Here is a 24,354-nt window from a genome sequence, read left to right as displayed (position 1 = left end):
GTTCGGAGCTTCATCCTCTCGGTCGCCCTTCGGTACCCGCTCAGTCTCTCGCCCAAAAGATCCCTGTCACCAGCGAGGGTTGACAAGCAAGCAAAGATCCACTGTCTGGTCCGACTGCTCTGTTGGTGTCTTTGGCGACTGGACTTTCCCACCCACTCGCTAGCACTCCTAGCGGCCTCTGTCTTCGACATCTCGCGCCGCTGCTCCGGCACGTGGGAGGGATGCGTCGCTGCATCTCGTCTGTCTCGTCTCTTCCCTTCTGGTTTGGATGGGGCTTCTAAGCGGTGCCGCTTTATCCGCTTGTAGAATTGGGACTGGATTCATGTCTCCTGTTTGTCGATTCCAGGTTCATGTTATCGTGCTCCATCGTCTCGCGTCAGGGGCCTCAACGGGTATAACCCGACGTCTTCGGGAAGCTTACAGTGGGCTTCAGGCGCTGTCAAGCCGTTCAGGCACCGGCTTCCAGCGGATCTTGCCGCTGTCCAATCGCTGCTGCGCCCGATGCCATGCCTCCAGGTCGCTGAAAGCCCTGCCGAGCGCCTAAACGTTGTTCCACCCGCCCTTTGCATGTTGCCTCTCCTCAATTCCGGACTCATCCCGATCACGCACACACAGAGACAGACAGACAAGCCGCATCGTCTCCCCTCCTCCAGCTACTCTCTTTCTGATACCGAGGCTGCCATTCGCTCGTAAACAGCGAGTTGGTGGGCGCATTTTGGTGCCCTTCGGAAGTGGCGCTTGTTCTTCAGCTGTGTGCCGCATCTCTCGGCCGATATACGACTTGGAATCCTGGAGCAGAGTCAACTGGCCTCAACCGGGCTGAAGCGATTTGGATTGGCCTCTCTCTGACTGAACTGTGGGAGACGGGTATTCTACCGCTCCCCCGTTCCCGCAGGGTGCCTGTAGCCGCTCTGTTCGCTGCTCCTCAAGCTCGACATGTCGAATTGAGATCTGTCCCTTTGCCTGTCCGAGTTCTCATCGCCCTGGTAGAGGCTACAGGTGGACGGCGTTGATTGACGGACGGTTTTCGGCTTCGGAATACCGGTATACGAGACCCGGACCATGACAACAGCGATCGTTGTGGTTTTTCACTCTCTGGAGGTTTGCTGGTAAGTGCAATGGATGCCGCCGAAGCGCATTACGGACGAGGCTCGGCTGGTGCTTTGCGTGACGAGGCTCCCCAAGAGCTCGGCGAGCACCGGCCCTTTATTCGCCAGTCGCGCCATTCGTCGCAGTTCCGTTCGTCTCGACGTCAGTCACGCTCTCAGCCTCTGTGGAAGCTAGGTCTCTTCTTCTTTGTAGTGGTCGTCTCTGTGCTTGCGCTGTCTGCTGTCCCCTTCAGTCTCCAATCACTTTCTGGGGACTCTTCAGAGTCCGCACATGATGGACTTGACGATCACTACTCGCCGGAAGATCCTCATGAGGAAGATGAGCCTGATCACCATGAGGCCGAATCCGAGCCCAATGCTGGGGACGAGGACGACAGCAGCCTTGCGCCAGCCATTGTCCACTACGAAGAAGAGATGCCAAGTGTGCCTCAGCTGAGAAATGTCTCACAGTACGTCTTGTCGCCTTCGTGGGACTTTGACGCCGCTCCCACTACCAGAGAATATCATTGGACAATTGTGGATGGACGTCTGAACCCTGACGGCATCTATCGTCCCATGATACTTATCAACAATCAATTTCCCGGGCCATTGGTTGAATGCAACGAAGGCGACACCATTCGGGTCATTGTCGAGAACAAGGCCATCAACGCGACCTCGATTCACTTCCACGGTCTCTTCCAGAATGGCACCAACTCCATGGATGGCGCTGTAGGCATTACCCAATGTCCCATTGCGCCCAACTCGACTTTCACCTATGAGTTCCAAGTCCAGAATCAGTCGGGCACTTACTGGTATCATGCCCATCACAGTGCTCAGGCATCCGATGGCCTGCTCGGGCCAGTCGTCGTTCACTCCAAAGAAGAGCGAACCGTTTTGCAGAAGCTGGAATACGCTTCTGACAGGATAATCATGGTTCAGGATCATTACCATAATCTTACCTCGGAGCTGTTGATGGACTATCTGCAGCCTGATAGGGACAATGATGAGCCCGTCCCGGACAATGGCCTGATTAACGGGCGCGGCTTGCGTGACTGCAAAGACTTTCCGGGCTGGGACTGTGATACCACCAATGTCTCAACCCCAACCCTTGACCTTGCAGCCGGCCAGCGGCATCGACTACGCATCATCAACGTCGGCGCCTTTGCCGAGTTTCAAATTCAGTTCGACGAGCATCCCTTCTACGTCACGGAGGTCGATGGCACCGACGTGTTGCCCGAGCCATTTCATCGCCTCAACATCCTCCCGGCTCAGCGGTACAGCGTCATCGTGGAAACCAATGTCAGCACCGCCGATGCCTTCTGGATGAGGGCCCGGATGGTGACACATTGCTTCACCACCAAGAACCGGCTGCTGAAGCCTGAGATGCGAGCCGTCCTGCGCTACAATTCTCCCGGGGATACAGCCTCAGACAAGGTAGACAAAGAACCGACCAGCAAAGACTGGCCCGAGGCTATTGAGGTCATATGCCGCGACCTCAACGTTTCCGCCCTGCATCCGGTCATCCCCATGACGCCGCCTCCCGCAGACAAGTACATGCGCTTCGACGCAAGCTTCATGATTGGCGACTGGCGTCTTTCACGCGGCTTCTTCAACCAATCGACCTGGCACCACAACGCCACCCGACCCTCGCTGCACCGCTTCCTCGATGCCCACTCCAACCTCACCACGCTCAAGTCACCCATCGCCGTCAACAGCCTAGCCTTTGACTCCACAAAGGAGCTCGTCATCCAAACAGAAGGCATCCGCACCATCGACCTGGCCATCAACAACTTCGACGACGGCTCACACCCGTTCCACCTCCACGGCCACAAATTCTTCGTCCTCTACCAAGCACGGAGCGGATACCCCCCCTCCGAGGCAGACTTCCCTGCCTTCGTCAAGGAGCTTGACTTGGAGAACAACCCTCTCCGGCGGGATACCATCACCGTGGAGGGCTACAGCTGGGCCGTCATCCGCGTCGTGCTGGACAACCCCGGCATGTGGGCTCTGCACTGCCACAACATGTGGCATGCCGAGGCCGGCATGGTCATGCAGCTGCTTGTGAGGAGCGATGTCGTCCGGACTTGGGAGGTGAGCGATCGGGAGAGGGCTGTTTGTGGGCTTGAGGGGGTTACGACGGGTATGAGACCCGATGACAGTATCTGGTTTGGCAATTTTGGCAAGGGGTGAGGATGATGGATGACATCTATGGGGCGTCGGAAAGGAGTATGTGTAAAGGAGCATTTACAAGGACATGTTTGCAAATAATGGAGGAACCATGCTGAGGTGAGATGAAATGCTGGATATTTGTATGCTGTATATAGGCACTGCCGTATGTATTGTTATCAGATCTATATGTATGAGCACCGAGGAAGCCTCAACTCGGCACCATATTAAACACTAAGGAAATAGGGAAGTTAAGAAACACATAGAAAAGAGACACTGTCAAGAAAATAGGAAAATCGATGCCGCTTGTGAGTACAACACAAGGCAGTATATCTTTGTTTGTTTCTTGTTTGTTTGTTTTGATATAGGTAAACCAGGAAAAAACAGCTGATGCCGCTCAGGCTACCTATAGGTATGACAAAAGAGCCGCCCTTCTATAAACCGACCCCACGCCGCCTTCCAAAACTATGATCCGCTGGAGTCCAAACGGACCAGCCCTTCCTGTCTAAATGGTGGGAAAAAAAAAGAAAATCTATCCTCGTTTATTCTTCAGTTTCCCTCTTTCGCAGAGCTCAGAGGCTCAGCTCAGGAGCTGTTCCACTTGGAACAAGAGTCCAGTGCGTCTCTCAACGTGGCAGTGCCTCCGATCAGCTTGGTGTGTCAACAAAGCAGAAGGATGCAGGCAAAAAGAGCAACACACGGCAGTCTGCCGCAAAATGACTGCATGTAAACGCCTGCAAGCCTGGAAATGTAAAGTGACAGTAGAGAGACAACTCGAAATAGGTGGGGGCCGTCGACAAAGGGAATTAATGAAACATATATAAAAACACAATCAAAATCAAAATAGCGAGTAGAGAGATTGCCTACCCCCTTCCCTGGCCATGGTCCCCCAGGGGTGATGTAACGCCATGAAATCAGAAATCAAACAATGGAAATCGAACAAACAGGACGCCCTTGTGGCCAAATGCCGAGACTTGCCATGCTTTGCGGAGGCAACAGAAAACAAGGAACTTGGTCAGTTGTCGCACGGAGTCTGGCGAGTGACAACGTCAGAAAGCTTGCAACAGGCGGCTGAGACAAATAAAAATCAGTGTGGTATATGCAACTCTCGTGGACAGGTTTTGCAGGATATGGTAGCTGAGCCCGGTTCTCGACAATTTCCAGCCTATCTGCTATACTCTTCGTGCAATGTTCACTCCCGGGTTGACAAAAGCACGGGAGGCAATGTCGCTGAATCGACGCACCACGTTGGTCGTTCCGCCGGTGACTTGGGATTCGTCAAGAAGGAACTTGGACGCGACGGCCAGCCGATTCTTTGGGTCTGACTCATCCAGATGCTGAGGGATAGTAGCTGCGTATCCGGCATCAAAGTTGGGCGCAAGCTCGCGGACGACGGCGATCGAGTAGAGAACGTCGCGGTTCTCGCGGCCGTCGAGAAGATGGCGCATCCGTGCCAAAACGTCTTCCCTAGCCTTGACACTGCTGGGCGAATTCGGGTTGTCCCTCCTACGGACAAACTCGGCCAGACTGTACCAGAAGTCGAACTGGCGCATGCGGTGGTGATCTCCATCAGCCACCGGGGGGGAAAGAGGGTTGCTCAGCAGCTCGTCACCGCAGAGCAAGGCTTCAACAACATGAAGGCGGTTTCTGGCTTCGATGGGGTCATTGTCGGGCGGCAGGTTCAGACGCATGGAGTTGTTTCCCCTCTCGGGAATCTGATATGCCGTACAAGCCAGCTCCCACACAATCCTGGTTTCCAGAACGCCCGAATAGGCCATCTGGGTGTGGTCATTGGCCTTGACTCCCTCGAGGATCTTGAGGAACGTTGCCATGTGCTCAATCAGGTTGGCATCTTTGGGGAAGGTCATTTTGCCGGTTTCGGTGAAGTAGTACCAGCTCGTCTCGAAGAAAGCGCTGAGGCCGCCGGCGTACATCTCATGGTAGACCTTTGTGATCTCATTGAAAGTCTCTTCAGTATGACTGATCTGCTGAACGGGTGCAGGCGGGCCAAGCAGGTCGATGATCTCGTCGATTCTCATCTTCTTGGCTGCAAAATGCCGTCCGGGTTAGCATTCTAGACTGGATGTGTGTGACCACAAAAACAAATGAGAGAGAGAAACCAAAGCAGCAGACAAGAGCAGGGTCAGTCTTACCTCGTAGATAGCCGTTATCGGAGCCCGAAAGCGACATCTGGTGGTTGGTCGTGCCAGACATGCTGCGCACAGCAGGGTCGATGTTGGACGAGTAGCCGTAGCCGTACTCCTGCTTGACAGAGACCGCTGAGGACGAGCCGGGGGTGGAGAGAGGCGGGTAGCTGTTGGGAGGGATCGACGGCGTGCTGGGGGCTGAGCCTGTCGCATAGACGCTCGGCAGCATCGGCGATTGGCTGCCGTACGAATTAACCAGACGCGGCGTCGACGGGCCAACAGTGGACGAGGCCAGGCCGGAGGGTTCGGTAGCCGGCGAGAGGCTGCTGGAGGCGGGCTGCACGCTGCCGCTGGTCGGGGTGCCGGCCTGCTGTCGGAAGATGGGGTCGTAGCCGAGGCACTCGCGCTTCGATTTCCTGCAGTTGTTGCAGGTGGGATGCGTCTCGTCGCACTGCAAGGACAGATTGAGGTCAATGGAAAGGCCTGTAGCAGGTGGGGCGCATGCAGCAGAGGAGCGGCTCAAGGCGACGAGGCTAGTCGAAGCGACGATAATGCAGAAAAGGGGAGGAAGAAGCAGAGCTGGAATGCGAGCGACAGGCGGTGAGGCCGAAGAGCGGAGAGCGGAGGGGAAGAAGAGCTGAGGCTGTCGACGGCCGTTGCGAGAGCTGTGACCAGATGGCCAGTGCAAGCAGGGAAGAGTGAGTTGAGTGAGGTTCTGCCGAGTCTGACGCTCGCGTTGGAGTTTTTTTTTTAGCGGCGCGCGCCACGGGTCTCAAAACGGTTCCTCAGCTCAGCTCCAGACAGCTTCAGCTCTAGCAGGGGCCGCTTTTTTTTTCCTCTCCGCCTCTCTCTATCGCGCTGCAGCTGCACGCGGGACAAGAAGAGGAACAAAGGATAAGGTAGTAGAGAGATTGAAGGTGAGGGGGGAAAGGGCAGCAGAAGTAATCGTATTGGTGAAGAAAAAACAGTTCATGTAGGGAGTGGGTGTTGCATATGCGCACCTTGATTCGTCGCTTGCGGCACGTCAAGCAGCCTGTCTTTGTTCGTCGCTTGATTTCCTACGTGCCACCACGTCAGCTCTCGTCCTCATGGCCGTCCAATTGCTGCTGCCGCGGGGCCAATTGGACCCCAGCAGGCCTGCAATGTCGTAAAGAAGCAGTGGCATACCTTCTTGGGCCCCCGGTGGTTGATTAAGCGAGGGTCGTGCGGGAGAGGATATCGCGCCAGGGCATCTTGCGGGAAGCCGTAGTTGGAAGGGAGAGGCGTCGAATGGCTGGCAAAGTAGGGAGGGGTCGGCGAGACGGAAGTAAGGGGCATGCTCATGCTCATGGACATGGAATGGTGAGGCATGGGAGGGACCGACTGCTGTGACATGGCGTCGATAGTGCGCATGCTGGGCAGTGACATCTGCGGAGTGCCCACGGGGCTCACGCGGTATGCATCGCCCTGCTGAGCTGAGACTGTGGAATATGAGGCGTATTGAGTGGTCGGGAGGCTGGATTGGGGAGTGTAGATGGGCGACGGGGAGCTGGTGGCATAGCCGGCATGCAGGCCGTGGAGAGCGGGCGGTCGATGGCTGGCCATGTCGGACTCGGGCTCGGGCTCGGGCTTGGGGGTTGCGGCGGTGGACGCGGACTCGGACACCCGATTGTCGCCGTTCTTCTGAGGAGACGGCTGCTGCTGAGGAGACGGGTTATGTGGCAGAGGGGACGGGTTCTGCCGCTTGGGGGACGGATGCGGCTGAGGCGACGGATATTGCTGAGGCTGAGGCTGCGGCTCGTGCTGCTGCTGCTGCTCTTCCTCCTGTTTCTGTTGTTCCTGATGTTTCTTCTGTTGCAGATCCTCTCGCGGCTCCTCTTTCAGCTGCTGCTGCTGCTGCTGGGTGGGATGCTGGTGTGGCTGCTCGTCCGTCACCGGCGGTTGCTGCTCTTGCTTCGGTTCCTGCGAGTGCGGCGCAGCGGCGGCAACTGTTGGAGTCGAGTTTGAGGCGCTGACCTGCGTGAGCTGTGGATTGGGGGAGAGTTCTTTTGTTGCGGAGGAAGCAGAAGCAGAGGCAGAGGCAGAAGCAGGTCGAGGAGTAGGAGGTCGAGGAGCAGCGTCGTTGGAGACGGCGACAAAAGACTTGTCGTCTCCCGAATCGTCTGGAACCATTTTCTACGTCTGTAATTAGAATATTATGGAGCGGCGGACATGGATGGCGTTAACCGCGAACAAGGGGACGCGACCCCGGCCGCGGTGAAGCGAACAGGAGAGGGAGGGCTGGGCTGGACGGCTCTAGTCGTGGAGAAGAGATTGTGTGGTTTGTGATGTGCAGGCGCGGATGCAAAATTGTGAGGTCTGGAGCTTCTACCAGGAGTCAAGGCGGTGCAAGGCAGGGTGAGCGTAAAAGGTACCTGGCCGCCTAGCGCCGGCCGGGCTGGGTGCCAAGTACCGGAACCCTTCCTCCACTCCACTAGCACTCGACTGCACAGGAGGTCCAGGGGGAGGGGGGCACAGGAGAGGCCACTGAGGAGAGCGCGCTAAAGCTGCCGCGGCAGCAGTCGCTGGCTCGTACTGGTACTTCAGAGTCCCTGTACCTTGCCGGCAGCTGCGCGCATGCAGTCGGCCCGCCAGCAGAGGCCGGCACTCCCAAACTCCTCAGCAATGGACGGGAACAGGGAACTCCTCACCAACTGAAGCTGCCACCAGAACCTCAGCGGTCTTCGCCCAGGACCAGCCCTCCGGCACATTGTTTGGCACCTCAGCCTCCCGGTACCGGTCCCAGCACCTGACCCTTCGACTTCCAATGGAACTGAATCCCTTTGGCTGAGGCCCTGACTCTTAGCGGTTGGCGGCAGGGCCCCCCGGCTAGGCTTATGAGTCGGCTAGCGCAATGAAGCTCCTGGGCCAACTCCCGGAAGCTCCTCCGTTCAAGACAAGATGAACCAGACGGGATGCTGAATGAGACGCTGAAAGGCGGTGATTTCTTCAGCAATGCCGGTACAAGCTGCTCTGCAACGACAATGGCGCTTATCAAGTGTCTTCATACGTATACGAGTTGCCTACTCGGGTACTATACTTTCGAATACCTGTCTGAACAAGTCCTACCTACATGTACCTGGCTGGCTCTGGCAAGGGGTTGATCTTGAACCGACTTCAGTCGTGAGAATCCATCAATGGCAAAGGACAAGCAAACAGGTCATCTAGTACATGAACAGCCACTGGCAAACCCTCAGACGCAGCCAGATGGAGTCGGACGCAGAGGCAACCCACAAGCTGGAGCATCCCTCCCGTCCACTCAGTCAACCAGTCAATACTCGTATGGCGAGTAATAAATAGCCCACTTCCAGCTTGCATGCGTGTACAGCTAATAATGGGTGCAGATGGGTAGCACTTGTCGTCGTGGCTGGAGAACGGGGGACCAGCACTGGCATTTCCCTCATGCTTGCCTGTGTGCTCCTTCGTATCTATGCGTGTTCCTCTTCAACTCGTATCTCCTTGGTACCAAGGCCGTCTTTCAAGCTCCCTGCTAACGGACGAAGCTTGCACGCGCCGATGGTGACTCGTTTGCAGGTTCAGCAGCATGTTGTCCCAGGTGCGTATGCACACACACGCCTGGCCCGTACATATACATGGCGCTGATGCTTGTCTGTGATGGTGCCCGGTAGGGCGGCTCGGACTGCCGACCCGGTCCAATCGATTCTCGAGGTGCATCGGCAACCCTGGAGATCTATTGGCTTCGCCCTTATTACTACTACTACCACCGCACGCACTCGACGCAGGCGCAGATGCGAGGTACTCACTCTACCCTCTGTGCGGCTGTTCTGAGTTGTGATATTGGACGCCATGGCAGGATAGACGCCCATAGGGGTGCACGTACCAGGCCGCCACAGCTTTGATTCAGCACACGACACCTTTCGCAGCTCTGGGATGGAGAGGATCATGTTACTCGTCATTTTTCCATTCACAAACCGACAGGCACCTCATACAGAGGGAAGCAATCAAGGCTTCAACCAGGCGCGCCCTCAGGGGTCGTCGTTGCCGTCCGACGAGACACGTGCCGCCATTAGGTAAGATGACCTCGACGGTTCTAGGCCAAACTGCCTGCCTCGACTGGATAAGATACATACCTTCAATGGTTACATGCTTCATACATGCGTCCTCCATGCTCGCACACGCTGTACAGAGCATCGCAGGCCACCGACCATCCAGGGCCCAGGTCGACTACTCAAGACCGAGCTGGACAGAGCACGCCTCCAGACGCCGGCGGGGAGCGTGCATTGCTAGCACCAGGTACGCTCGACACCGCCGAGACAGGCGGGCTTCTTCCCGTCTTCTGACTCTCGCGAACCAGCATTCGCCTATGCTAGTCCTCTGGCTAGTGGTACGGAGCAGCATACTATCCTGCTGGGACAGTGTCTCAGACGTGGAACCTCTTGGTTCAACGGCCGCATCCCCCATAGGCAGGCAGGACGAAGAGGTGGCCGATAACGCCCACCCGTGGATAAGATCGATGGGGACGCAGATTGGCGAGCGATAAAATACGAGCCGTCGAAGAGACTTGGCTGGCCAGAGATACGAGTAACTGGTCATATGTTGCCGGCCTGTTTCCGACTTTGGGCCACACGAATGCAACAGCAAATCGACGCAGCACAGCACGGCACGATGAGCGGCGGTCCAGATACATGTAGGTGGGCGCGCAATTCCCAGCAGCTCCCGTGACGATCGACTGAACTTGTATGCCGAGAAAAGCCAGGTGGTGCAGCAAGAAGCAGGGCAAGCCATCATGAGTGCACTGAGAGTGAGTAGCGTTCTTACTCCGTACCATCGCCGCATCTGATGCTGCACTGCTGCAGAGAGCCTCAGGCGGATGCTACGACGACGACATGCCACCACGGTGCTAAATCATCAACTACTCCGCAGTAGTCTTCGGATCACTAGGCCGGATGGAAAGTAGCGTGGAGACAAGGGCAAGCCAGGTCATAAACGGTGAGAGCTGCATGGTGCTGTACGTGTGTATGTGGCCACTGACCTTGTGCATGCATACATGTACTGCACATGCCACCACCACCGCATGCTATCCGCGAGTCCTGTTTGATACTCCTGCCTGGATGGATTCTCCGTACCGCAGCCCCTGAAGGCGCTCACCGATCACAGCCATTCGACGAGGGGTATCGAGCCCGCATCCAGATCGATACTGCAGCCTCTGGTCTCGAATATCCCCGAGAACGATGCCTGCAGCCATTTTGGGGAGCCAATCGCACTCTCCTCGCTACCAACCTAGCTTCAACCGCCGAGCCCGCGTCCGCATCTCACTCCGAGGCTCGATAGACAGGCGAGACAATCGAGCCGCCAGTTTGATGAGAAAAGGGAGCTCACCGAACCTTCCAAGAAACCTTGTCGCCGCCTTTTGACCCGTGTTCAATCATGCTATCCCGGACATGTGCCATCAATTTGACCCTGCGGCTGCTTGCCTATGCTACCTACTCACTCCATATACTATGTCCTCCTACATGCATGTTCGGGGTTGACTTCCGGTGGATCTTGCTGCCTCTTGTTCGGCATGCAGCGTCTCCCGCGGCCCTTCATCCATGCGTTGTACAATGGAGAAGCAATGAGGACTACTACTGTCTACTTACGATACAAACACTCCGTGATGCTACCTTGTTGTAAGTCTCAGCCCTCATTTTGGGGAACCCGCTGGTGCGGAGCGCAGTAATATGACAAACACCCATCGCTTGACACTAACTGGTGTATTCTTAGCAACCCAATCATTACCGTGTCCATACCTACAATTACAGCAGAGGCGCTCTCATAGGCTGGCGCCGAACGCTGAACTGGCTCCAAGGGAGAGATGAGCCCATAGCTGAGCAACCTTGCCCTGGACCGCGCAATTTCATTAGTGGCTCAGCAGCAGGCAGCCGGCCAGCCACCAGCTTGGAATAAGTTCCTTTCACATGATTGGGGAGTGACTGGATCTGATCCTTGGGTGAGAGGGGAAAAGGGAAGTCGAAATCATAAGAAAAAGCAAAGAAAGAGGAAAGGAAAAAGCAAGCAAACATGGCCTGACAACGATGGGAGTAGAAGTACACTACCTAGCCCCCCAGACGGAGCTCATTGACCAGGGTACTAAAGAACAGCATGCTCCCTTGGCGAAGCGAAAGGGGACCATCAGCCACATGGATAGCCGCAAGCCGCGCTGCTGCAGTTGCTCCGCATTCTCCTCCTCTACACCCCATCACGGCTGTCCTGATGTGTGCGGACGCCCAGGCCGAGAGTCTCGGAGAGATCGACACGCTATGCCTGCTCTTCTCAGCTCATCATGCCATCATTGGTGCGAGTGAGCGTCTCTACGCAATGTCGATGCTGGCAGCTTTCGTTACATGTGATTGATATTCACATCAAGAGGAAACTCGGGCACCGCCTCAGCACCAGTGTCTCCCTCCCCTCTTCGCCCCAATCATGCGTCGCCAAGCAGCAGCCCAAGGTTTCTCCTCCGCCTGGCTCTCAGCGTGAGCCTTGGCAAGCCATCAAAAGGGACGATAGCCGTTCAGGCAGCTACTCCTTGCATCAGCTTTGGCATGGCCGGTAACAGACCTGGCGATGCTCCTCGTGGAGGGGTCCCAAAAGCGCTGCGACGCTTGCATTCAACGCTCAGGCGCCACCGCGCCCGGAAGCCCAAGTGCACGAAGTACGCAGACCTCCAGGCATCTGCTCCGTACATACGGAGTACAGCGGAATGCGTTCCCGTCACCGCTGCAGGGATCCAGGCCGGCTGAGAGGGGTGCTGCAGCAGCACGTCGCCAGCATCCGCGGTCGAGATAGACGTGGTAATGCTACGTCGTTGCCTCTTAGTGGTTTCCGTCTTTTTAGCCTACAGCCCTCTCCAAGCAGGCTAAGTGAGACTCGCAGACGACCGCATCGACTATCAATGCTCCATGCCATCTCGATGCATGGAGGATCTAGCCGCATGACTTAGCTTGCCGGCTCTGCGATTCCCTCTTCCAGCTCCACAAGGCGAGAGCAAGATGTCTCTCTGAAAGGAGCCGGTCCATCGTGTGCCTGGTGGCATCCGACGCCAGAGGCAGCAGCAGCTCGTGCAAGCGCTCCTGACTGTCCAAATCAATCGGAGTAATTAGCTGTACAGCCAGATAAGCGAAAACCGACGTCCCGGGCAAGGTTCTTAGTCCTCTCAAGCTCCTGGCTCCGCTGCCATTACTCATACCGTACGCAGTAGGCAGTACAGTAGGGGAGAGCCGGGCCCAAAAGTACATACCAGCAGGTGTTAGCCAGCGCTGACGGTCGGTCGAGCGTCACATTGCCAACGAAAGCTGAAGATGGCCCGGTTCTGGCCCACTCCGAAGCCTGCCGGCCTGCCCCCTATTCTCACTCCATCCGCAAAGAAGAGCACAAATACGGACTACAAGTGCCTGTATGGCTTCACACGACTGGGGCGTGCAAGTAGGGAGGACTCTAGTGCGGCAGAGGTGGCCAGCCAGAGTCGCAGCCAGGCAATCATCGTGAGACAAGGCTGCATCGTCACCGTTGCTCGGGCCTGGGGCTTTGAGACAGTCTCCTTGTCTATCTATCAAGCTCTCGACAATCACGGACGCTAACTCCGCATTATGCACTCCGCGAATAATCACCTCGCAGAAGCAACAACATCCTGCAATGTTCATCTGGTCTTCTCGGCATCAGGGGACATACATAGAAGCAGGCTCTCCAAGCCCGCCAAAGCACCGAGTCATTCAATGCCCTGTCCGTCTCGTCTCCTTTCCTCAGCAAAGGTCAGGGCGCTTGACACAGCTTGCTTCCTCTCTACCTCCCTGACCCTCGTTCCTTCTTTTCCTTCTTTCCCTTTTCCCGTTTCCCTTTTCTTCGGGGCTCCCTCCTTACTAGTACTCGCGTAGCCTCGCTACCAGTCTGGAGTGGCTGCGGCAGCCCTCCCCCCTGTTTCCCAAGGTGCGGAGATGGTGACAGGGCATCTGCAAGCAGGCATTTGTGTGCGCATGTTGGACATGGTCACGCAGTAGTATCATATCACATGCAGCCGGCTTTGGTATACACGAAGCAGTGTCACTACATGCAATACAGCTCATGCTGCCGCTACCAATACTGCATACATACATGTACGGGCAACTCCCTCTTTTGTGGCCCTGCCAGCTGCGGCCAGTGTCACTGCTACAAGGCACTCGAGACACGCACCCAAGGCGGTCGTGTTGCTCCGAGTTATTACCCATTTCTGCATTGCACTGGTAGCGTCTCTGCGGCCGTCCTATGGGATCAGATCCCATTCATTGCAAGGCGTTCGTCCAACTGCAGACGGGCATCCTACAGGTTGCAAGGCAGCTATTCTTGTATTCGTTGCTACTGCTACACACTAATACATGGATGTTCGGCCGCAGTGCTGCACCAGAGACTCCACCGTCTGCCAATCGAGTCCAGACTGCTCCGTCTCCGCGCCGCTGCTGTCTCCAATGACCATCCAAGGACTGGTGCGGCAAGCCCGCGTCTCCGTGTCAAAGGTCCACGCCAGGCAGCTCTTGCTATCCTGGCACTTGCTGCGGCACGCCTCTGCCGATTCGATGCTCTCCCATGTCGTCGTGTCGTCGCCCGTCGGCCCCACGTAGTCCCGCATCTGACGTACCGGCTCGCGGCCAGCGTCGTCGAGTGAAGAGGCGGCAAACAGCTGCCACAGGTCGGCCCAGAGCACTGGCTGCTGTCTGTTGGAGAGGGCCTGCCCGACGGCCTCCATGGCCCCTGGTCTGCGGAGGCCGTGAAGGGACACAATGGGCGAGCAGAAGCGGTCTCCCTTGACCCGGGCCATCGCGGGCGGCTCACCGTTGAAGTGATGGCTATACCGCTCGTCGAGATAGATCCCCAGCTTGATCAGCGCCGTGCCCACAAGGCGGTCACCCCATGTCTCGTCGAGCGAGTCGGCATATGACTGGGCGACAATGCCGGGGTTGCTGAAGAGCCGCCGCATGACCTCCTGGGACAGCACGATGCCAGACCCCCCGTGTGCGAGCCGACTCTTGTAGTCGCCCACCGCGTTGCCAATGTACTGCGGTCTGGCAGGATCCAAATGGCTCAGGAGGAGATGCAGCGAAGGCCCTATCAGAAAGGTATCGTCATCCAGGATGATGTACCACTTCTTCTGAGGCATCAGCCTGTAAGCCAACTCCATGCCCATGACGAACTTGACCGCTCAGGATGTTAGCAGATGGCCGGGATAGGGGGGGGGGGATGCCATGGGCATGTCTTTCGGGTCACTCTACCTTGAGTGCATCCAACTCCCACCCGAATTCTTGGCCAAGCTTGTTCGCCTTATCCTCGTCGGCCGAGCCTATCGCTTCCTGAAGGGAACGGTACTTGGAGAGACGGGGGTGGCCTTGAAGCGATGGACCAAGCCTGGTCTCCATCAGCATGTCCACGACATTGAACACGCTCGGCAGCCCATCGGCTGTCTTGTTTGTCGGCGTCCAGTCTCCGACGGCAATGAAGCTTCGATATTGCTCTCCCAGAATGTCGCCAGTGTGAGCGAAGGCTTCGAGCAAGGCGGGCAACCGATGGCGAGTGCCATAGCCTGTCTTGATGAGATAGCCGACGTCGTCGCGCAGACTCAGCGGGTATGGCGCAGGCTGTTGACGCAGCCAAGCGTCGCGATCTGTGGCTGATGCCCGGAGCGCGTTCCAGAAGCGAGAAGCATTGAAGTTGATGGAGAGTCGGATGTGAGAGTCGTGGGGAAGTAAGAGGTAAGTGGTGCTAAGAGTGAGGAAGAAACTGGCGAAGAGGAGAATGAGTCGTCGGCGAGGCTTGAGAACCATGGCGACTGGGCAGTTGTCTGGGTGCAGGCACAGCTGACTACATGTAGTGTTTGCAAGTCTCGGTCTAAAACGTTTCTACAAACACTGATAGAGGTAGAGGAGACCCAAATATCCTGAGAGTTGGCTGAGGATGCAAGTCATGAGTCGCGATGACAACTCCTCTGACAATGTGGATATGTTTGAGTGTCGTGCTCTTCGACAGCTTTCAGGGGGCTTGTTGTTTCGTCCCCTCTGTGAGTTGCGAGGACGTCCTTACAGAGATCGGCCGTTTATCTACGCCTGGGCTTCCTGGTGATTTCGGCTGGAGAGAGCCTCTCTCTTTCATCGGTTTTATGTTTTGTCGTATCGCACAAACTGACAACCGTGGCAGCATCTACATACAGAGGCAGAAGGCCATTGATTCTCAAGCTGCAACTTTTTCCAGCTGCGCCTCTTCTTTCTCTCATGAATCGTAAGGGGCTGGCTTTGCTGTGTGCGTTGCTAGTCCTAGCGGCATGATCGACGAAGCTGACGCGCCTTTGTGGGGATGCTCCTGGTGGGCTTCTTTTGCCTCTTTCTTTCTCTTGCATATCCATGGCAAAGACGTCGTTGATGATGGTTGGGCTTCTATGTGTATCTGACATTTGGAGGGATTGACTAATAGTCCGGAGCGTTGCTTCGGCATTTGGGGTTTTGCGTCATCACGCAGGAGTTGGATCTGCTTCAGCCTTGGACTGCATGACAGGTATTGATGACTGCCGAATACTGCTCATGCTTACCTACCGAAGGGCATGCGAGCAAGGTCATATTATTACGCTCCATCGTAGAAAATGTACCACCTATCGATTCTTCACCCTCAACTGAAATCATAGGCCGAGTATGAAAGTCATCACTTTCATCACCTCGGAGAAAAGGCAAGAGAAGAGAAGCCAGGATGCATCTGAAATTAAGCTTAGTCCCAGTCGAACACGAAGCATCATCACCACGCCCTGGAAGGGGATCAAAATAGAAATTATCACATGTCATGCTGCTACACAAAGTGAATAGAAGAAGACAAAATGCTTGGATGTTCCAAAGAAAGAACCCTTGACACTTTGAAGACCTTCTAGAAGAAGATTGGGCTCAATTACGCGGCAATCCGGGACGCTGGATCATGGAGGACCCATAATCATCAATCGACCTGGGCAATCTTACGGAAAAACAGAAGAGCATTTCCATGGGGTTTTTCTTAGAATGAATGGGGCACTCGGTGTGTTCCCTGGTCCGTCTTCTGCTTTTTCGGCGAAATTGAGGCTTTGTCTTTGCTTTTTTTTCCCTTATTTGCTTTTTCCTTTCTTTCCTTTTTCCTTTGCGGATATTGAGAATCTCCAATGCTCATATTGCCCGTCAAAGTCCTACATAGGTAGTTACCCCATGCCTACCCAATCAAACAAGATTCACACCAATATCACAGCAAATCAACTTGAACCAAGTCAAATGACAACCACCGCCGCGAGCTTTATATAGAATGCTGCGTATGCTACTTTGAATAACTATTTACTACTGCTACACGTAAGTACCTGTACTCTCTTCCTTACAAACGGATAATGTACCCTGCTCACATCACAAAGGTGCCAGGCTCGTACCTACTATACTCCCCCCATCACCCCCTTATTCCCACTCGCTCTCCTATTTCCAAACAAACTCTCTCTCCTCGACCAGATCCGCCACCATGTGTTCAACGTGGTTCTTTTTTTCCGCAGCCAAGAAATAAGCGAAGAGCGTTCTAGTCCAGGGATGTTTCTTTTTTGGGTACTTTTCCCCCCTTTGCGACTGTTCTCCAATACTACAGATTCCAATGATCAAGAAAGCTTTTCATTGAGGAAGAAAGTGAAAAGCCAAGGATTGAGCAACGCCATACAATGCATCAAGCACAAATAGTATAGAAGAAAGAGAAAAAGAGAAGAGAAAAAAGGCAACGTTTCCATCGTAATCACTTCGTAAGAACAAGCCGTTCAGGAACGACAAAATGGGGATAGACGTTGATGAGGCAGAAACAAAGCTGCTTTCCTGAGAGCAGAACGAGCACTTCACTCTTCCGGCTCCAGTTCGTAGAACAGGAGATAGACTTCCTTCTGCATGCCCAGCACCTCGCTTGTCTTGGCCTCGCGCACCTTCTCGTCGCTCACTCTCCACCACTTGTCCGCTGGCCTTCGCTTCTTAGGTCGCGGCTGAGGCTTGCCAACAGCCAGGGTGCTGGGTGAAGAGGATCCGTTCAGGCTTGCTCTCGGGGGAGCGAGCCTGGACAGCGCTGACTTGGTAGATGCGGTGATGGATCGGAGGCTGCTCGTCTCGCCGTCTCGATCTTTGCCGTTCACGAGAGGGTTGGGCAGGTCGACAGGGACGCTTCGAGGGGGTGCTCCCGTGGATTCCAGCGATGGCGTAGAGGGAGTCGTGTCTGAGGATGGCGACAGCAGATCCGGAGTCGAGATCGACGGGCTGTCAGATCGGAGGGCTGAGATCTGAGGAGTGGAGATGGGCGTCGGTGTCTTGCTATATATGTCGGATGGCTGAAACGGATTGATGTTTGCATACGGAGACGGTGTGTTTTGCCGCCTGAACGCTTCGTAGTGGCCGCTGTTGTGGCCTCCTCGATGTGTTACGACGCCGAGGAGCTTGTACTTGCGCTGCTTCATGACGCTTCCCAGCGGCAGCTGCTCGGGGAAGGAGACCTTGGCCGAGTTCTTTTGCGTGATCTGCCCGATGCCGTAGATGGATCGGGAGAGGTGGATGGCCAAGATTTTGGGAAACGTGGATATGCGCGTCGTCTTGGCGATCTTCCTCTTGGGCGCATATCGAATGTCGCCGAGCTCCACGTCCTCGGGCGGCCGTTCCGGGTCGGTCTCTATCGCCGCCTGGAGCTTCTGGATGCTCTCCTGGGCCACCGCCTTGAAGCTGTCGGACGTCGACTTGGCCGCTTCCTGCTCGAGGTTGTTCTTGGTCTGCACCAGCCGACACATTTCGCACTTGAAGTCGTCGATATATTCCGTCTTAAAAATGCCGTCGAAGCATGCGTTTAGTGTCGTGGACGAGACCTGCGGGACTGCCAGCGTCAGGGTGCAGAAGGTCTCCTCTCTCGGCTTGGTGGTGTAGCCGCAGGTCTGGCATTGAATGTGCGACTCATATTTGCCCTCGAGCGGGAACCCTTCCTCAAGCTCCGGCGGAGCCTGGATCTCGCGAACCGCCCGCTGCACCTCCGCCAGATCAACAGTGATGGGAATCTGGGTGCCAGAGGCAGAAGCCTCCGTGCCGTCAGGGTTCTCGGCAGCATCATCCGACCTGTCCGTTTCGTTGCCGTCCTTAGCTGGGTTCGACTCGGCGGCGAGTGCGGCAAGGCCCTGTCTCCGAGCATGTAGACGCGCGCGCTGGCCGGCGTGGTATTCGTCCTTGAGCCTCTCCGCTACAATCTGCAGGAACTCTTGCGCATCCTGCTGCTGCCTGCTGATGCGCTGCTTGAACGCCATCTCCAGCACCTTGACGAAGGGAAAGGGCGAAATGGCCTTTTTCGAAATGGGCCGCTCGTTAAGCGCGTCCAGCATCTCCTTCAACCCGTACGTCACCAGCCCATCCTGGAGGCCCTGCAGCTTCCACTGCGCAAGCTCTTTTCCATCCAGGGGCTGCACCAGGTGTGCGTATACGGACGGGTCCTCGATTCGGCGGCGGTGCGTCTCACGGATCAGGTACACGCGCAGCTCGGGCAAGCCGGCCAGCGCCTGCAGCACCGAGTTGATGAAGCAGTCGTTGGCCTGGTTGCGCAGCCCGACGATGGTCTTCTTGCGCGAGCTGGTGGTGTCGTGGTCGATGGTGAAGGTCGGGCCGAAGACGTAGAAGAGCGCTGCCGCGGCGAGGGACGCCCCGGCGGCGTACGAAACAACAGACGTCGTCTTATCCGGCATTGCTGAAGGTTCGCGGGATCGTGGGGGAGAGCAGCAGCGCGGAAGCCTCGGGTTGACGGGCGAGATGCGGAGAAGCGGATTGGATGCGACACGCCGTCGACCAGGAGACTGATTGCCCGACCTAAGTGGAAAAAACGGGGGAGAAAAACACAGGCTCCCTGCTCGCCCGCACGCACAGGGCAGACGGAGATGCGGGCTCGGCGTTCACTTGGAGCAGTGACAGACGGCGGGCAGTGACGGCATTGGAGGAAGACTTTTTGCGTGGTGAAGAGGAGCACGAGAACAATTGTCTGACAGCCGGCGCATCCAGCCTCGTCTCTTGTGGCCGGGCTAGCTCCCGAGGCTGTGCACCAAAACAAAGAGGAAAAATCAGAGAAGAACAGTGTAGGGAGAACCCGTCACGAAGCCGGTCCAATGGTTCTCTTTCGGCTCCGCAAAATTGGTAGAGGCTACTTTGTACCCTCATACCTTCAATTTGGTGCCTCGATCCAATGATCAAGGCGGCCGTACCAATTGCTTCGTGCCTGGGGAAGCCATCGGGTACCGAAGCACTCCGACTCCGCCTCTGCCTCACGATCTCGACAAGCGGGGAAGGCCCCGGATTCTGGGCCCAAAAGAAGGCTTCTTGCAGCACAAGTCTGAAGTAGTGCTTTGTATAAGCCCTAGAGTATGGAGTACCTGATGTGGTATTCCGTGGCGTCCCGCGTTTGTCTGTCTCTCTGCCTGGCCTTGGTTTAGGCGCGAAGTCGGCCGAGTCGAATCGAATCCCTCGTGGGCGCCAGTACGGAGAGGCTCGTCTCTCGGCGAATCGAAGGGCAGCAAAATGGTGGAGATTCGCTCATTCTCCCTCGGGGTCCCCCGATTTTCGGGTCCGGCAGGGGCGGGTTGGTTCGTGTGTGCGCGTTTCGTTTGTTGGTTGGCGGTGCCTGGGGCTATGTAAAGAAGGGCTGAGATCAAATGCGACGCTGCGATGGATGCCGAGCCGCGGTTGAGCCGCCTTGGGGTCCTTGTACGAATACGACTTACCCTGGACATTGAACATGAGAATTCGAAAAGCGAAAGACAATAAGTATTATTTCAGTTGCCAACTGGCGGGTGTATCTGTTCATCTGCTTGCCGCTATCAGACTGTGATTAGGTTCTGGGACCGTCAACTGAGGATCAGGTGGCTAAGGTACCTTCAACAAGGATAAGGTAGAGAGGGACATGGATAACGCGCTTTGTCAACTGGCCATAACGCATGCCCTCCTGAATCACTTCGGTCTGACCTAAAAAGCGACTATAACTACCTATACGTATCCCCTCTCTACAGAAAATATCCTACTTGTACATCCCTCTAGTGATAGTAAGGTAGAGTTCTATGACCTGAGTGGAGGAGGTAGTGAGGAGGAACCTGTGGCCCTATTTGTCTTTCTTTTCCTCCCTCTGCTTTCCCCTCCCCTTCTCTTACTCATCAGGGGCATCACATAGCTTGTTGGGCTGTACCGGTCAAACTGACTACGGCGACGGTGCTGATGATTGACATAAAACAAAACTATCCGTCACGAAAAGAGCACTGAAACTGCTCATCTACGCTACCGCTTACACAAGGCATCTAAGACGGTGCCGCCGAGAAGATCCTCTTCAAGTTCATTGCCTTCTCCGTAGCCGGCGGAGGAACCAAAACAATACTGTCAGGATCTTCCTTTGGCTTCCACTCGCCTTGATTTCTATAATGCTCCTTAATCTCCAAATAGACATACGTCTTCTGCGTCACTTGGCTGACCACGACGCCGCTGAGGATGAAGCTGATCTCGCTGCAGCTCGACACGGGCACGTAACCGCGTCTGCTGCGCGGAACCATGCGGAGGGTCATGCCCGTCACTTTTTCATCCGTGGTCTCCAGGTCAACCATGACATTGAACCTGATGTTGGATGTCATTTCTGCTCCACTGCCTTTGTACGTTGCCATGAGGACGCGTGGAAACTGCTGTGGTGTGCCGAAGGGGACCTTGATCGTGAGTTCCTCCAGCTTATAATCGCCGGCTGTGTAAGGCTCCAGATTGATGCGGAAAATGAGATCTTGTGCGACGTCCGTTGCGACGATGGTGTTCGACGATGGCGTTTCAGTGGATGAAACCTTGTAGTAGAAGACGGGCCTCGTAGAGTAGAACTGAGAGGGCTTTTGGATTGCGTGAGAGGGAAGAGGACGACGATGGAGGCGATGACGACGAGCCCACTCAGGGAGAGGCGCATCGCTTGGCGAGACTTCTGGGTCTATTTCGACCTCGTCTCCGGCCTCGGTCTGCGAGAGCTTGAGCTTGAGTCGCCAAGCAACGGAACCCATCTCCGCTGCCATCAGAGCTGACGTGGCAGTGTCGTCGTCAAAGTACTTCTTATCCATCTTTTCCTGGACAGTCTTTAGGTAGTCACTTGCAAAGCTTTCCATCAACAGCCTGCGTGCCTCAATTGTAGGCGAAGACGGTGGCGTGACATCCCAGAGATAAACAGCCTCCTTGGTCTCGGGATCACTGGGCGACCATTCCTTGATGGCAATAGGAATGGTAACGTCGTCTGATCCCTCATCTGCGGTGTACGCCTTCTTATATCTAATCTGAATCTTGTCTTTCTTGAGGTCGCTGCCGGCCACAAAGGTCTGCTGGTGAGGCGGCTGAGTGAGGGCGAGTCCATTAAAGTCCGGCTCTGACGGTTCCTTTGAGAAGAGGCACAGCATGGTATCTGGGGTCACAATCTTGTGTCTCATCAGGACGGGAGGCTTGTCAGGCAATTGTTGAGGCAGAACCTCCACTTTCATGTCAGGAAACTTGACAATGAGATTCGAGCGAATCAGACAGCCATAGACGGGTACGGGAGGCACTTCGCCGCCGTGCTCAGCCACGCCCGTTTCGTGAAACCACTTGAGGGCGCCGAAGATGGCATCGCGAACTTTGTCGTTGTCCTGATCGATGTAATTCGACAAACTCAGCGCTCCATCAAGCAGAGCGTCCATCCAGCGCCAGTCAATCCGGAAGAAGCGCATGCTCTCCAGAGGAAGAGCGCTGATGTCCGGGATCAGATAGTGGAAAGGGATGTTTTCCAGCACTTGCTTGTCGAGAATGAACTTCAGCAATGCCATCCAGTCGGGAGAATAGGGAGTGTTGAACTCGTTGTACGGCACGTCGGATGGCTCGTCCGGCTTCTCTGGGTTAATCGCACTGGCAATCTCCTTGGCGGCTTTGAGAAGGAACTGCGGAAGTGTGTCTTCATCGTTTGCTGCCACGCTCATGGCATGTGCCTCACGGCCACTGTACGAAAGGTCAACTGGCTCTACCGAGTGGCGCAACCATCGTCGAGAGCGAGCCTGGACGTCCGAGGTGGAAAGTTGCGCCGTCTTGTGCAGAGTCTGCAGCGCCGCAACCATGGCGGGTAGCTGTGCGATGAGTTCGCTCTTGGAACGAGTTCCGTGGGCTCTCAAAGCCGCCAGCTGGGCATAGTGCATGCCTCGGTCGTATATCTGCTTGCGGACTTGGCCAAGTCGCGAGACGAGGTCAGCATCTGAGATGGCGAGAGTACGGCCGATCTGCCAAGCTGCCGAATACGTGATATCCATCAGACCAAGCTGCTGGTCGAGGATCTGTAGGTCTGAGCCCGAAGTCGAGAGGGAGTGCCATGGGCGAGTGATGTCAGAGGGGATTTTGACAGGGATGAAAGGCCCTCGGATGAAGCATCCTGTCTGCTCTCCCGTCTGGATTCGATAGCGAGCCAGAGCGTAGCCGTCGTGCAAGCGTTGCAAAACTCGGTCTTGCACTGCTTGGGGCGCATCAGTTGGGGGATCCAGCTGGTCCAAGTTGACGTTGGAACGCAACATTGCGCTGGATCGTCCCAACGCCTCAAACATGTCCTTGATGCTGGGGGTGTCGGGTGGGAGACACGTATAGCTCCAACTGTGCAAGCTGGACATTGCCACGTATCTCTTCTCCTTGGCTACCGGCCACGGCATCACCTCGACGCCGCGGATGGAAACAAGGTGGGCAATGATTTGTGTCGGCTTGGTGATGGTAACCGGTCCGGTTCTGTGGGAAAAGACGACGCCGTAAGACGATTGATCTTCTTCTGTGGCAGTGAGGGCCGCGACAGCCATGCCTTCTGTGTTGATGTCCCTCTTGTGCGCCAAGAACCTGTACGGGCGCACATCTGCCTGAGTGGCGCTCGTATCTTCATGGCCTTTGTCGTCGTACTTGGCGAAGAGGGTTGAGAACAGCTCGTTCTTGACGAAGATGATGTCTGTTGTGGCGTCAGGCTCTGCTTCCGAAGGCTTCACAGGCGACGCTGTGTCTGTGAGCTTGGGAACATCGTTGACGAGCATGTTGACGGCCAGCGTGTTGGTTTGCTTCGCGCCATCTGCGAGCTTCTCCGTATTACGAAAGATGCTCTTGTCGCCCTGGAGATCTTCTGGCGACAGCTGTAGCTCATCTTTGGTGAAAACAAGCACCGCGAGCCAAGGGACACGGTTCCTATTCTGCTTGTAATCCGGCACATCTTCGATGTAGCTTGCTCGCCATTCCCAGGGAAACTCGGGCGTGTTGAAGACGACATGCGGCAAAGCCTCAGATCGCTCTTCGTGCCCGGGAGGTGGATAGACAGAGTGGATCTCGCCCTCTGGTATGGCAAACTCGGGAGTGTCGACGTAGAACTCTTGCGTTGCCGTCAGCTCCTTGGATTCTGACTTTGCGGTGATGTCTTGGGTGACATCGACCGTGTGTTTGCCTCCTTGCAAGCCAGGAACGACAAACGAGTGAAGCTGCTGGTGTCCTGGCTTGAGACGGCGGTCGTCTTCAAAACTGGCGAGGAAGCGCTGGACACGAGTGGCATGGCGAAATACGATGTAGCGTGCACGGGTCTCTCTCCTTCTACGGCCGGCCATTGTCACTGATGGATTTAGTGAAGCTTGAAATGACCTTGACAATGTCTGAAAGTGAAGAGTGTTGGTGAAGTAGGGGATATTGTAAAGGGCTGGAAATCGAGAGGGAAGTAAAGACTTGGGGAGAGCCCGGTAGTACCTAGAGAGCTCTGTCTCAGGCCGATATATTCTCCCCGCACCTCACGACCTTGCCCATGAGTTATGTCATCTCCGTCGTCTATTGCGGAGAACTACTTTCTGTCATCTTTTATTGACTGGTATACTACTGCATGCATGATCCTTTCGGCTATTACAAAGCGCACCGCGAAGAGGGACACATCACAGAACGACGCTC

General features: G+C 55.7%; 6 protein-coding genes across 6 annotated transcripts; 2 read left to right on the top strand and 4 right to left on the bottom strand.

The window, feature by feature from the left end:
- Nucleotides 1-1,118: 1,118 nt before the first annotated feature.
- On the top strand, nt 1,119-3,278 carry BBK36DRAFT_1124499 (multicopper oxidase; the record flags this gene model as incomplete). The annotated part of the gene is made up of 1 exon (XM_024891169.1): nt 1,119-3,278. One exon carries the CDS (start codon nt 1,119-1,121, stop codon nt 3,276-3,278), a length of 2,160 nt encoding a protein of 719 aa, XP_024747827.1.
- Nucleotides 3,279-4,432: 1,154 nt separating this feature from the next.
- BBK36DRAFT_1132453 (hypothetical protein) lies at nt 4,433-7,069 on the bottom strand (the record flags this gene model as incomplete). The annotated part of the gene is made up of 3 exons (XM_024892029.1): nt 6,569-7,069; nt 5,408-6,131; nt 4,433-5,301 (listed from the first exon to the last, which is right to left on the bottom strand). Coding segments are annotated over exons 1-3 (2,010 nt in total), but the record flags the coding sequence as incomplete, so codon positions are not given.
- A 5,648-nt stretch (nt 7,070-12,717) lies between these two features.
- Nucleotides 12,718-13,458, top strand: BBK36DRAFT_1179735 (hypothetical protein; the record flags this gene model as incomplete). The annotated part of the gene is made up of 2 exons (XM_024896186.1): nt 12,718-12,900; nt 13,291-13,458. The coding sequence occupies 2 exons, from the start codon at nt 12,718-12,720 to the stop codon at nt 13,411-13,413; spliced, it is 306 nt and encodes a 101-aa protein (XP_024747825.1). The 3' UTR covers nt 13,414-13,458.
- Nucleotides 13,459-13,760: 302 nt separating this feature from the next.
- On the bottom strand, nt 13,761-15,207 carry BBK36DRAFT_1124971 (glycosyltransferase family 31 protein; the record flags this gene model as incomplete). The annotated part of the gene is made up of 2 exons (XM_024891219.1): nt 13,761-14,537; nt 14,659-15,207. 2 exons carry the CDS (start codon nt 15,205-15,207, stop codon nt 13,761-13,763), a joined length of 1,326 nt encoding a protein of 441 aa, XP_024747824.1.
- Nucleotides 15,208-17,255: 2,048 nt separating this feature from the next.
- On the bottom strand, nt 17,256-19,121 carry BBK36DRAFT_57454 (cysteine proteinase; the record flags this gene model as incomplete). Its single annotated transcript, XM_024898283.1, has 1 exon — nt 17,256-19,121. One exon carries the CDS (start codon nt 19,119-19,121, stop codon nt 17,256-17,258), a length of 1,866 nt encoding a protein of 621 aa, XP_024747823.1.
- A 1,593-nt stretch (nt 19,122-20,714) lies between these two features.
- BBK36DRAFT_1124774 (hypothetical protein) lies at nt 20,715-24,023 on the bottom strand (the record flags this gene model as incomplete). Its single annotated transcript, XM_024891194.1, has 1 exon — nt 20,715-24,023. One exon carries the CDS (start codon nt 24,021-24,023, stop codon nt 20,715-20,717), a length of 3,309 nt encoding a protein of 1,102 aa, XP_024747822.1.
- Between the last annotated feature and the right edge of the window lie 331 nt (nt 24,024-24,354).

The sequence above is a fragment of the Trichoderma citrinoviride genome, assembly GCF_003025115.1.
Source record: "Trichoderma citrinoviride strain TUCIM 6016 unplaced genomic scaffold BBK36scaffold_11, whole genome shotgun sequence".
Classification (NCBI taxonomy): Eukaryota; Fungi; Ascomycota; class Sordariomycetes; order Hypocreales; family Hypocreaceae; genus Trichoderma; species Trichoderma citrinoviride.
The sequence above is the reverse complement of the archived record's forward strand: the minus strand, read 5'-3'. Positions and strand labels throughout refer to the sequence as shown.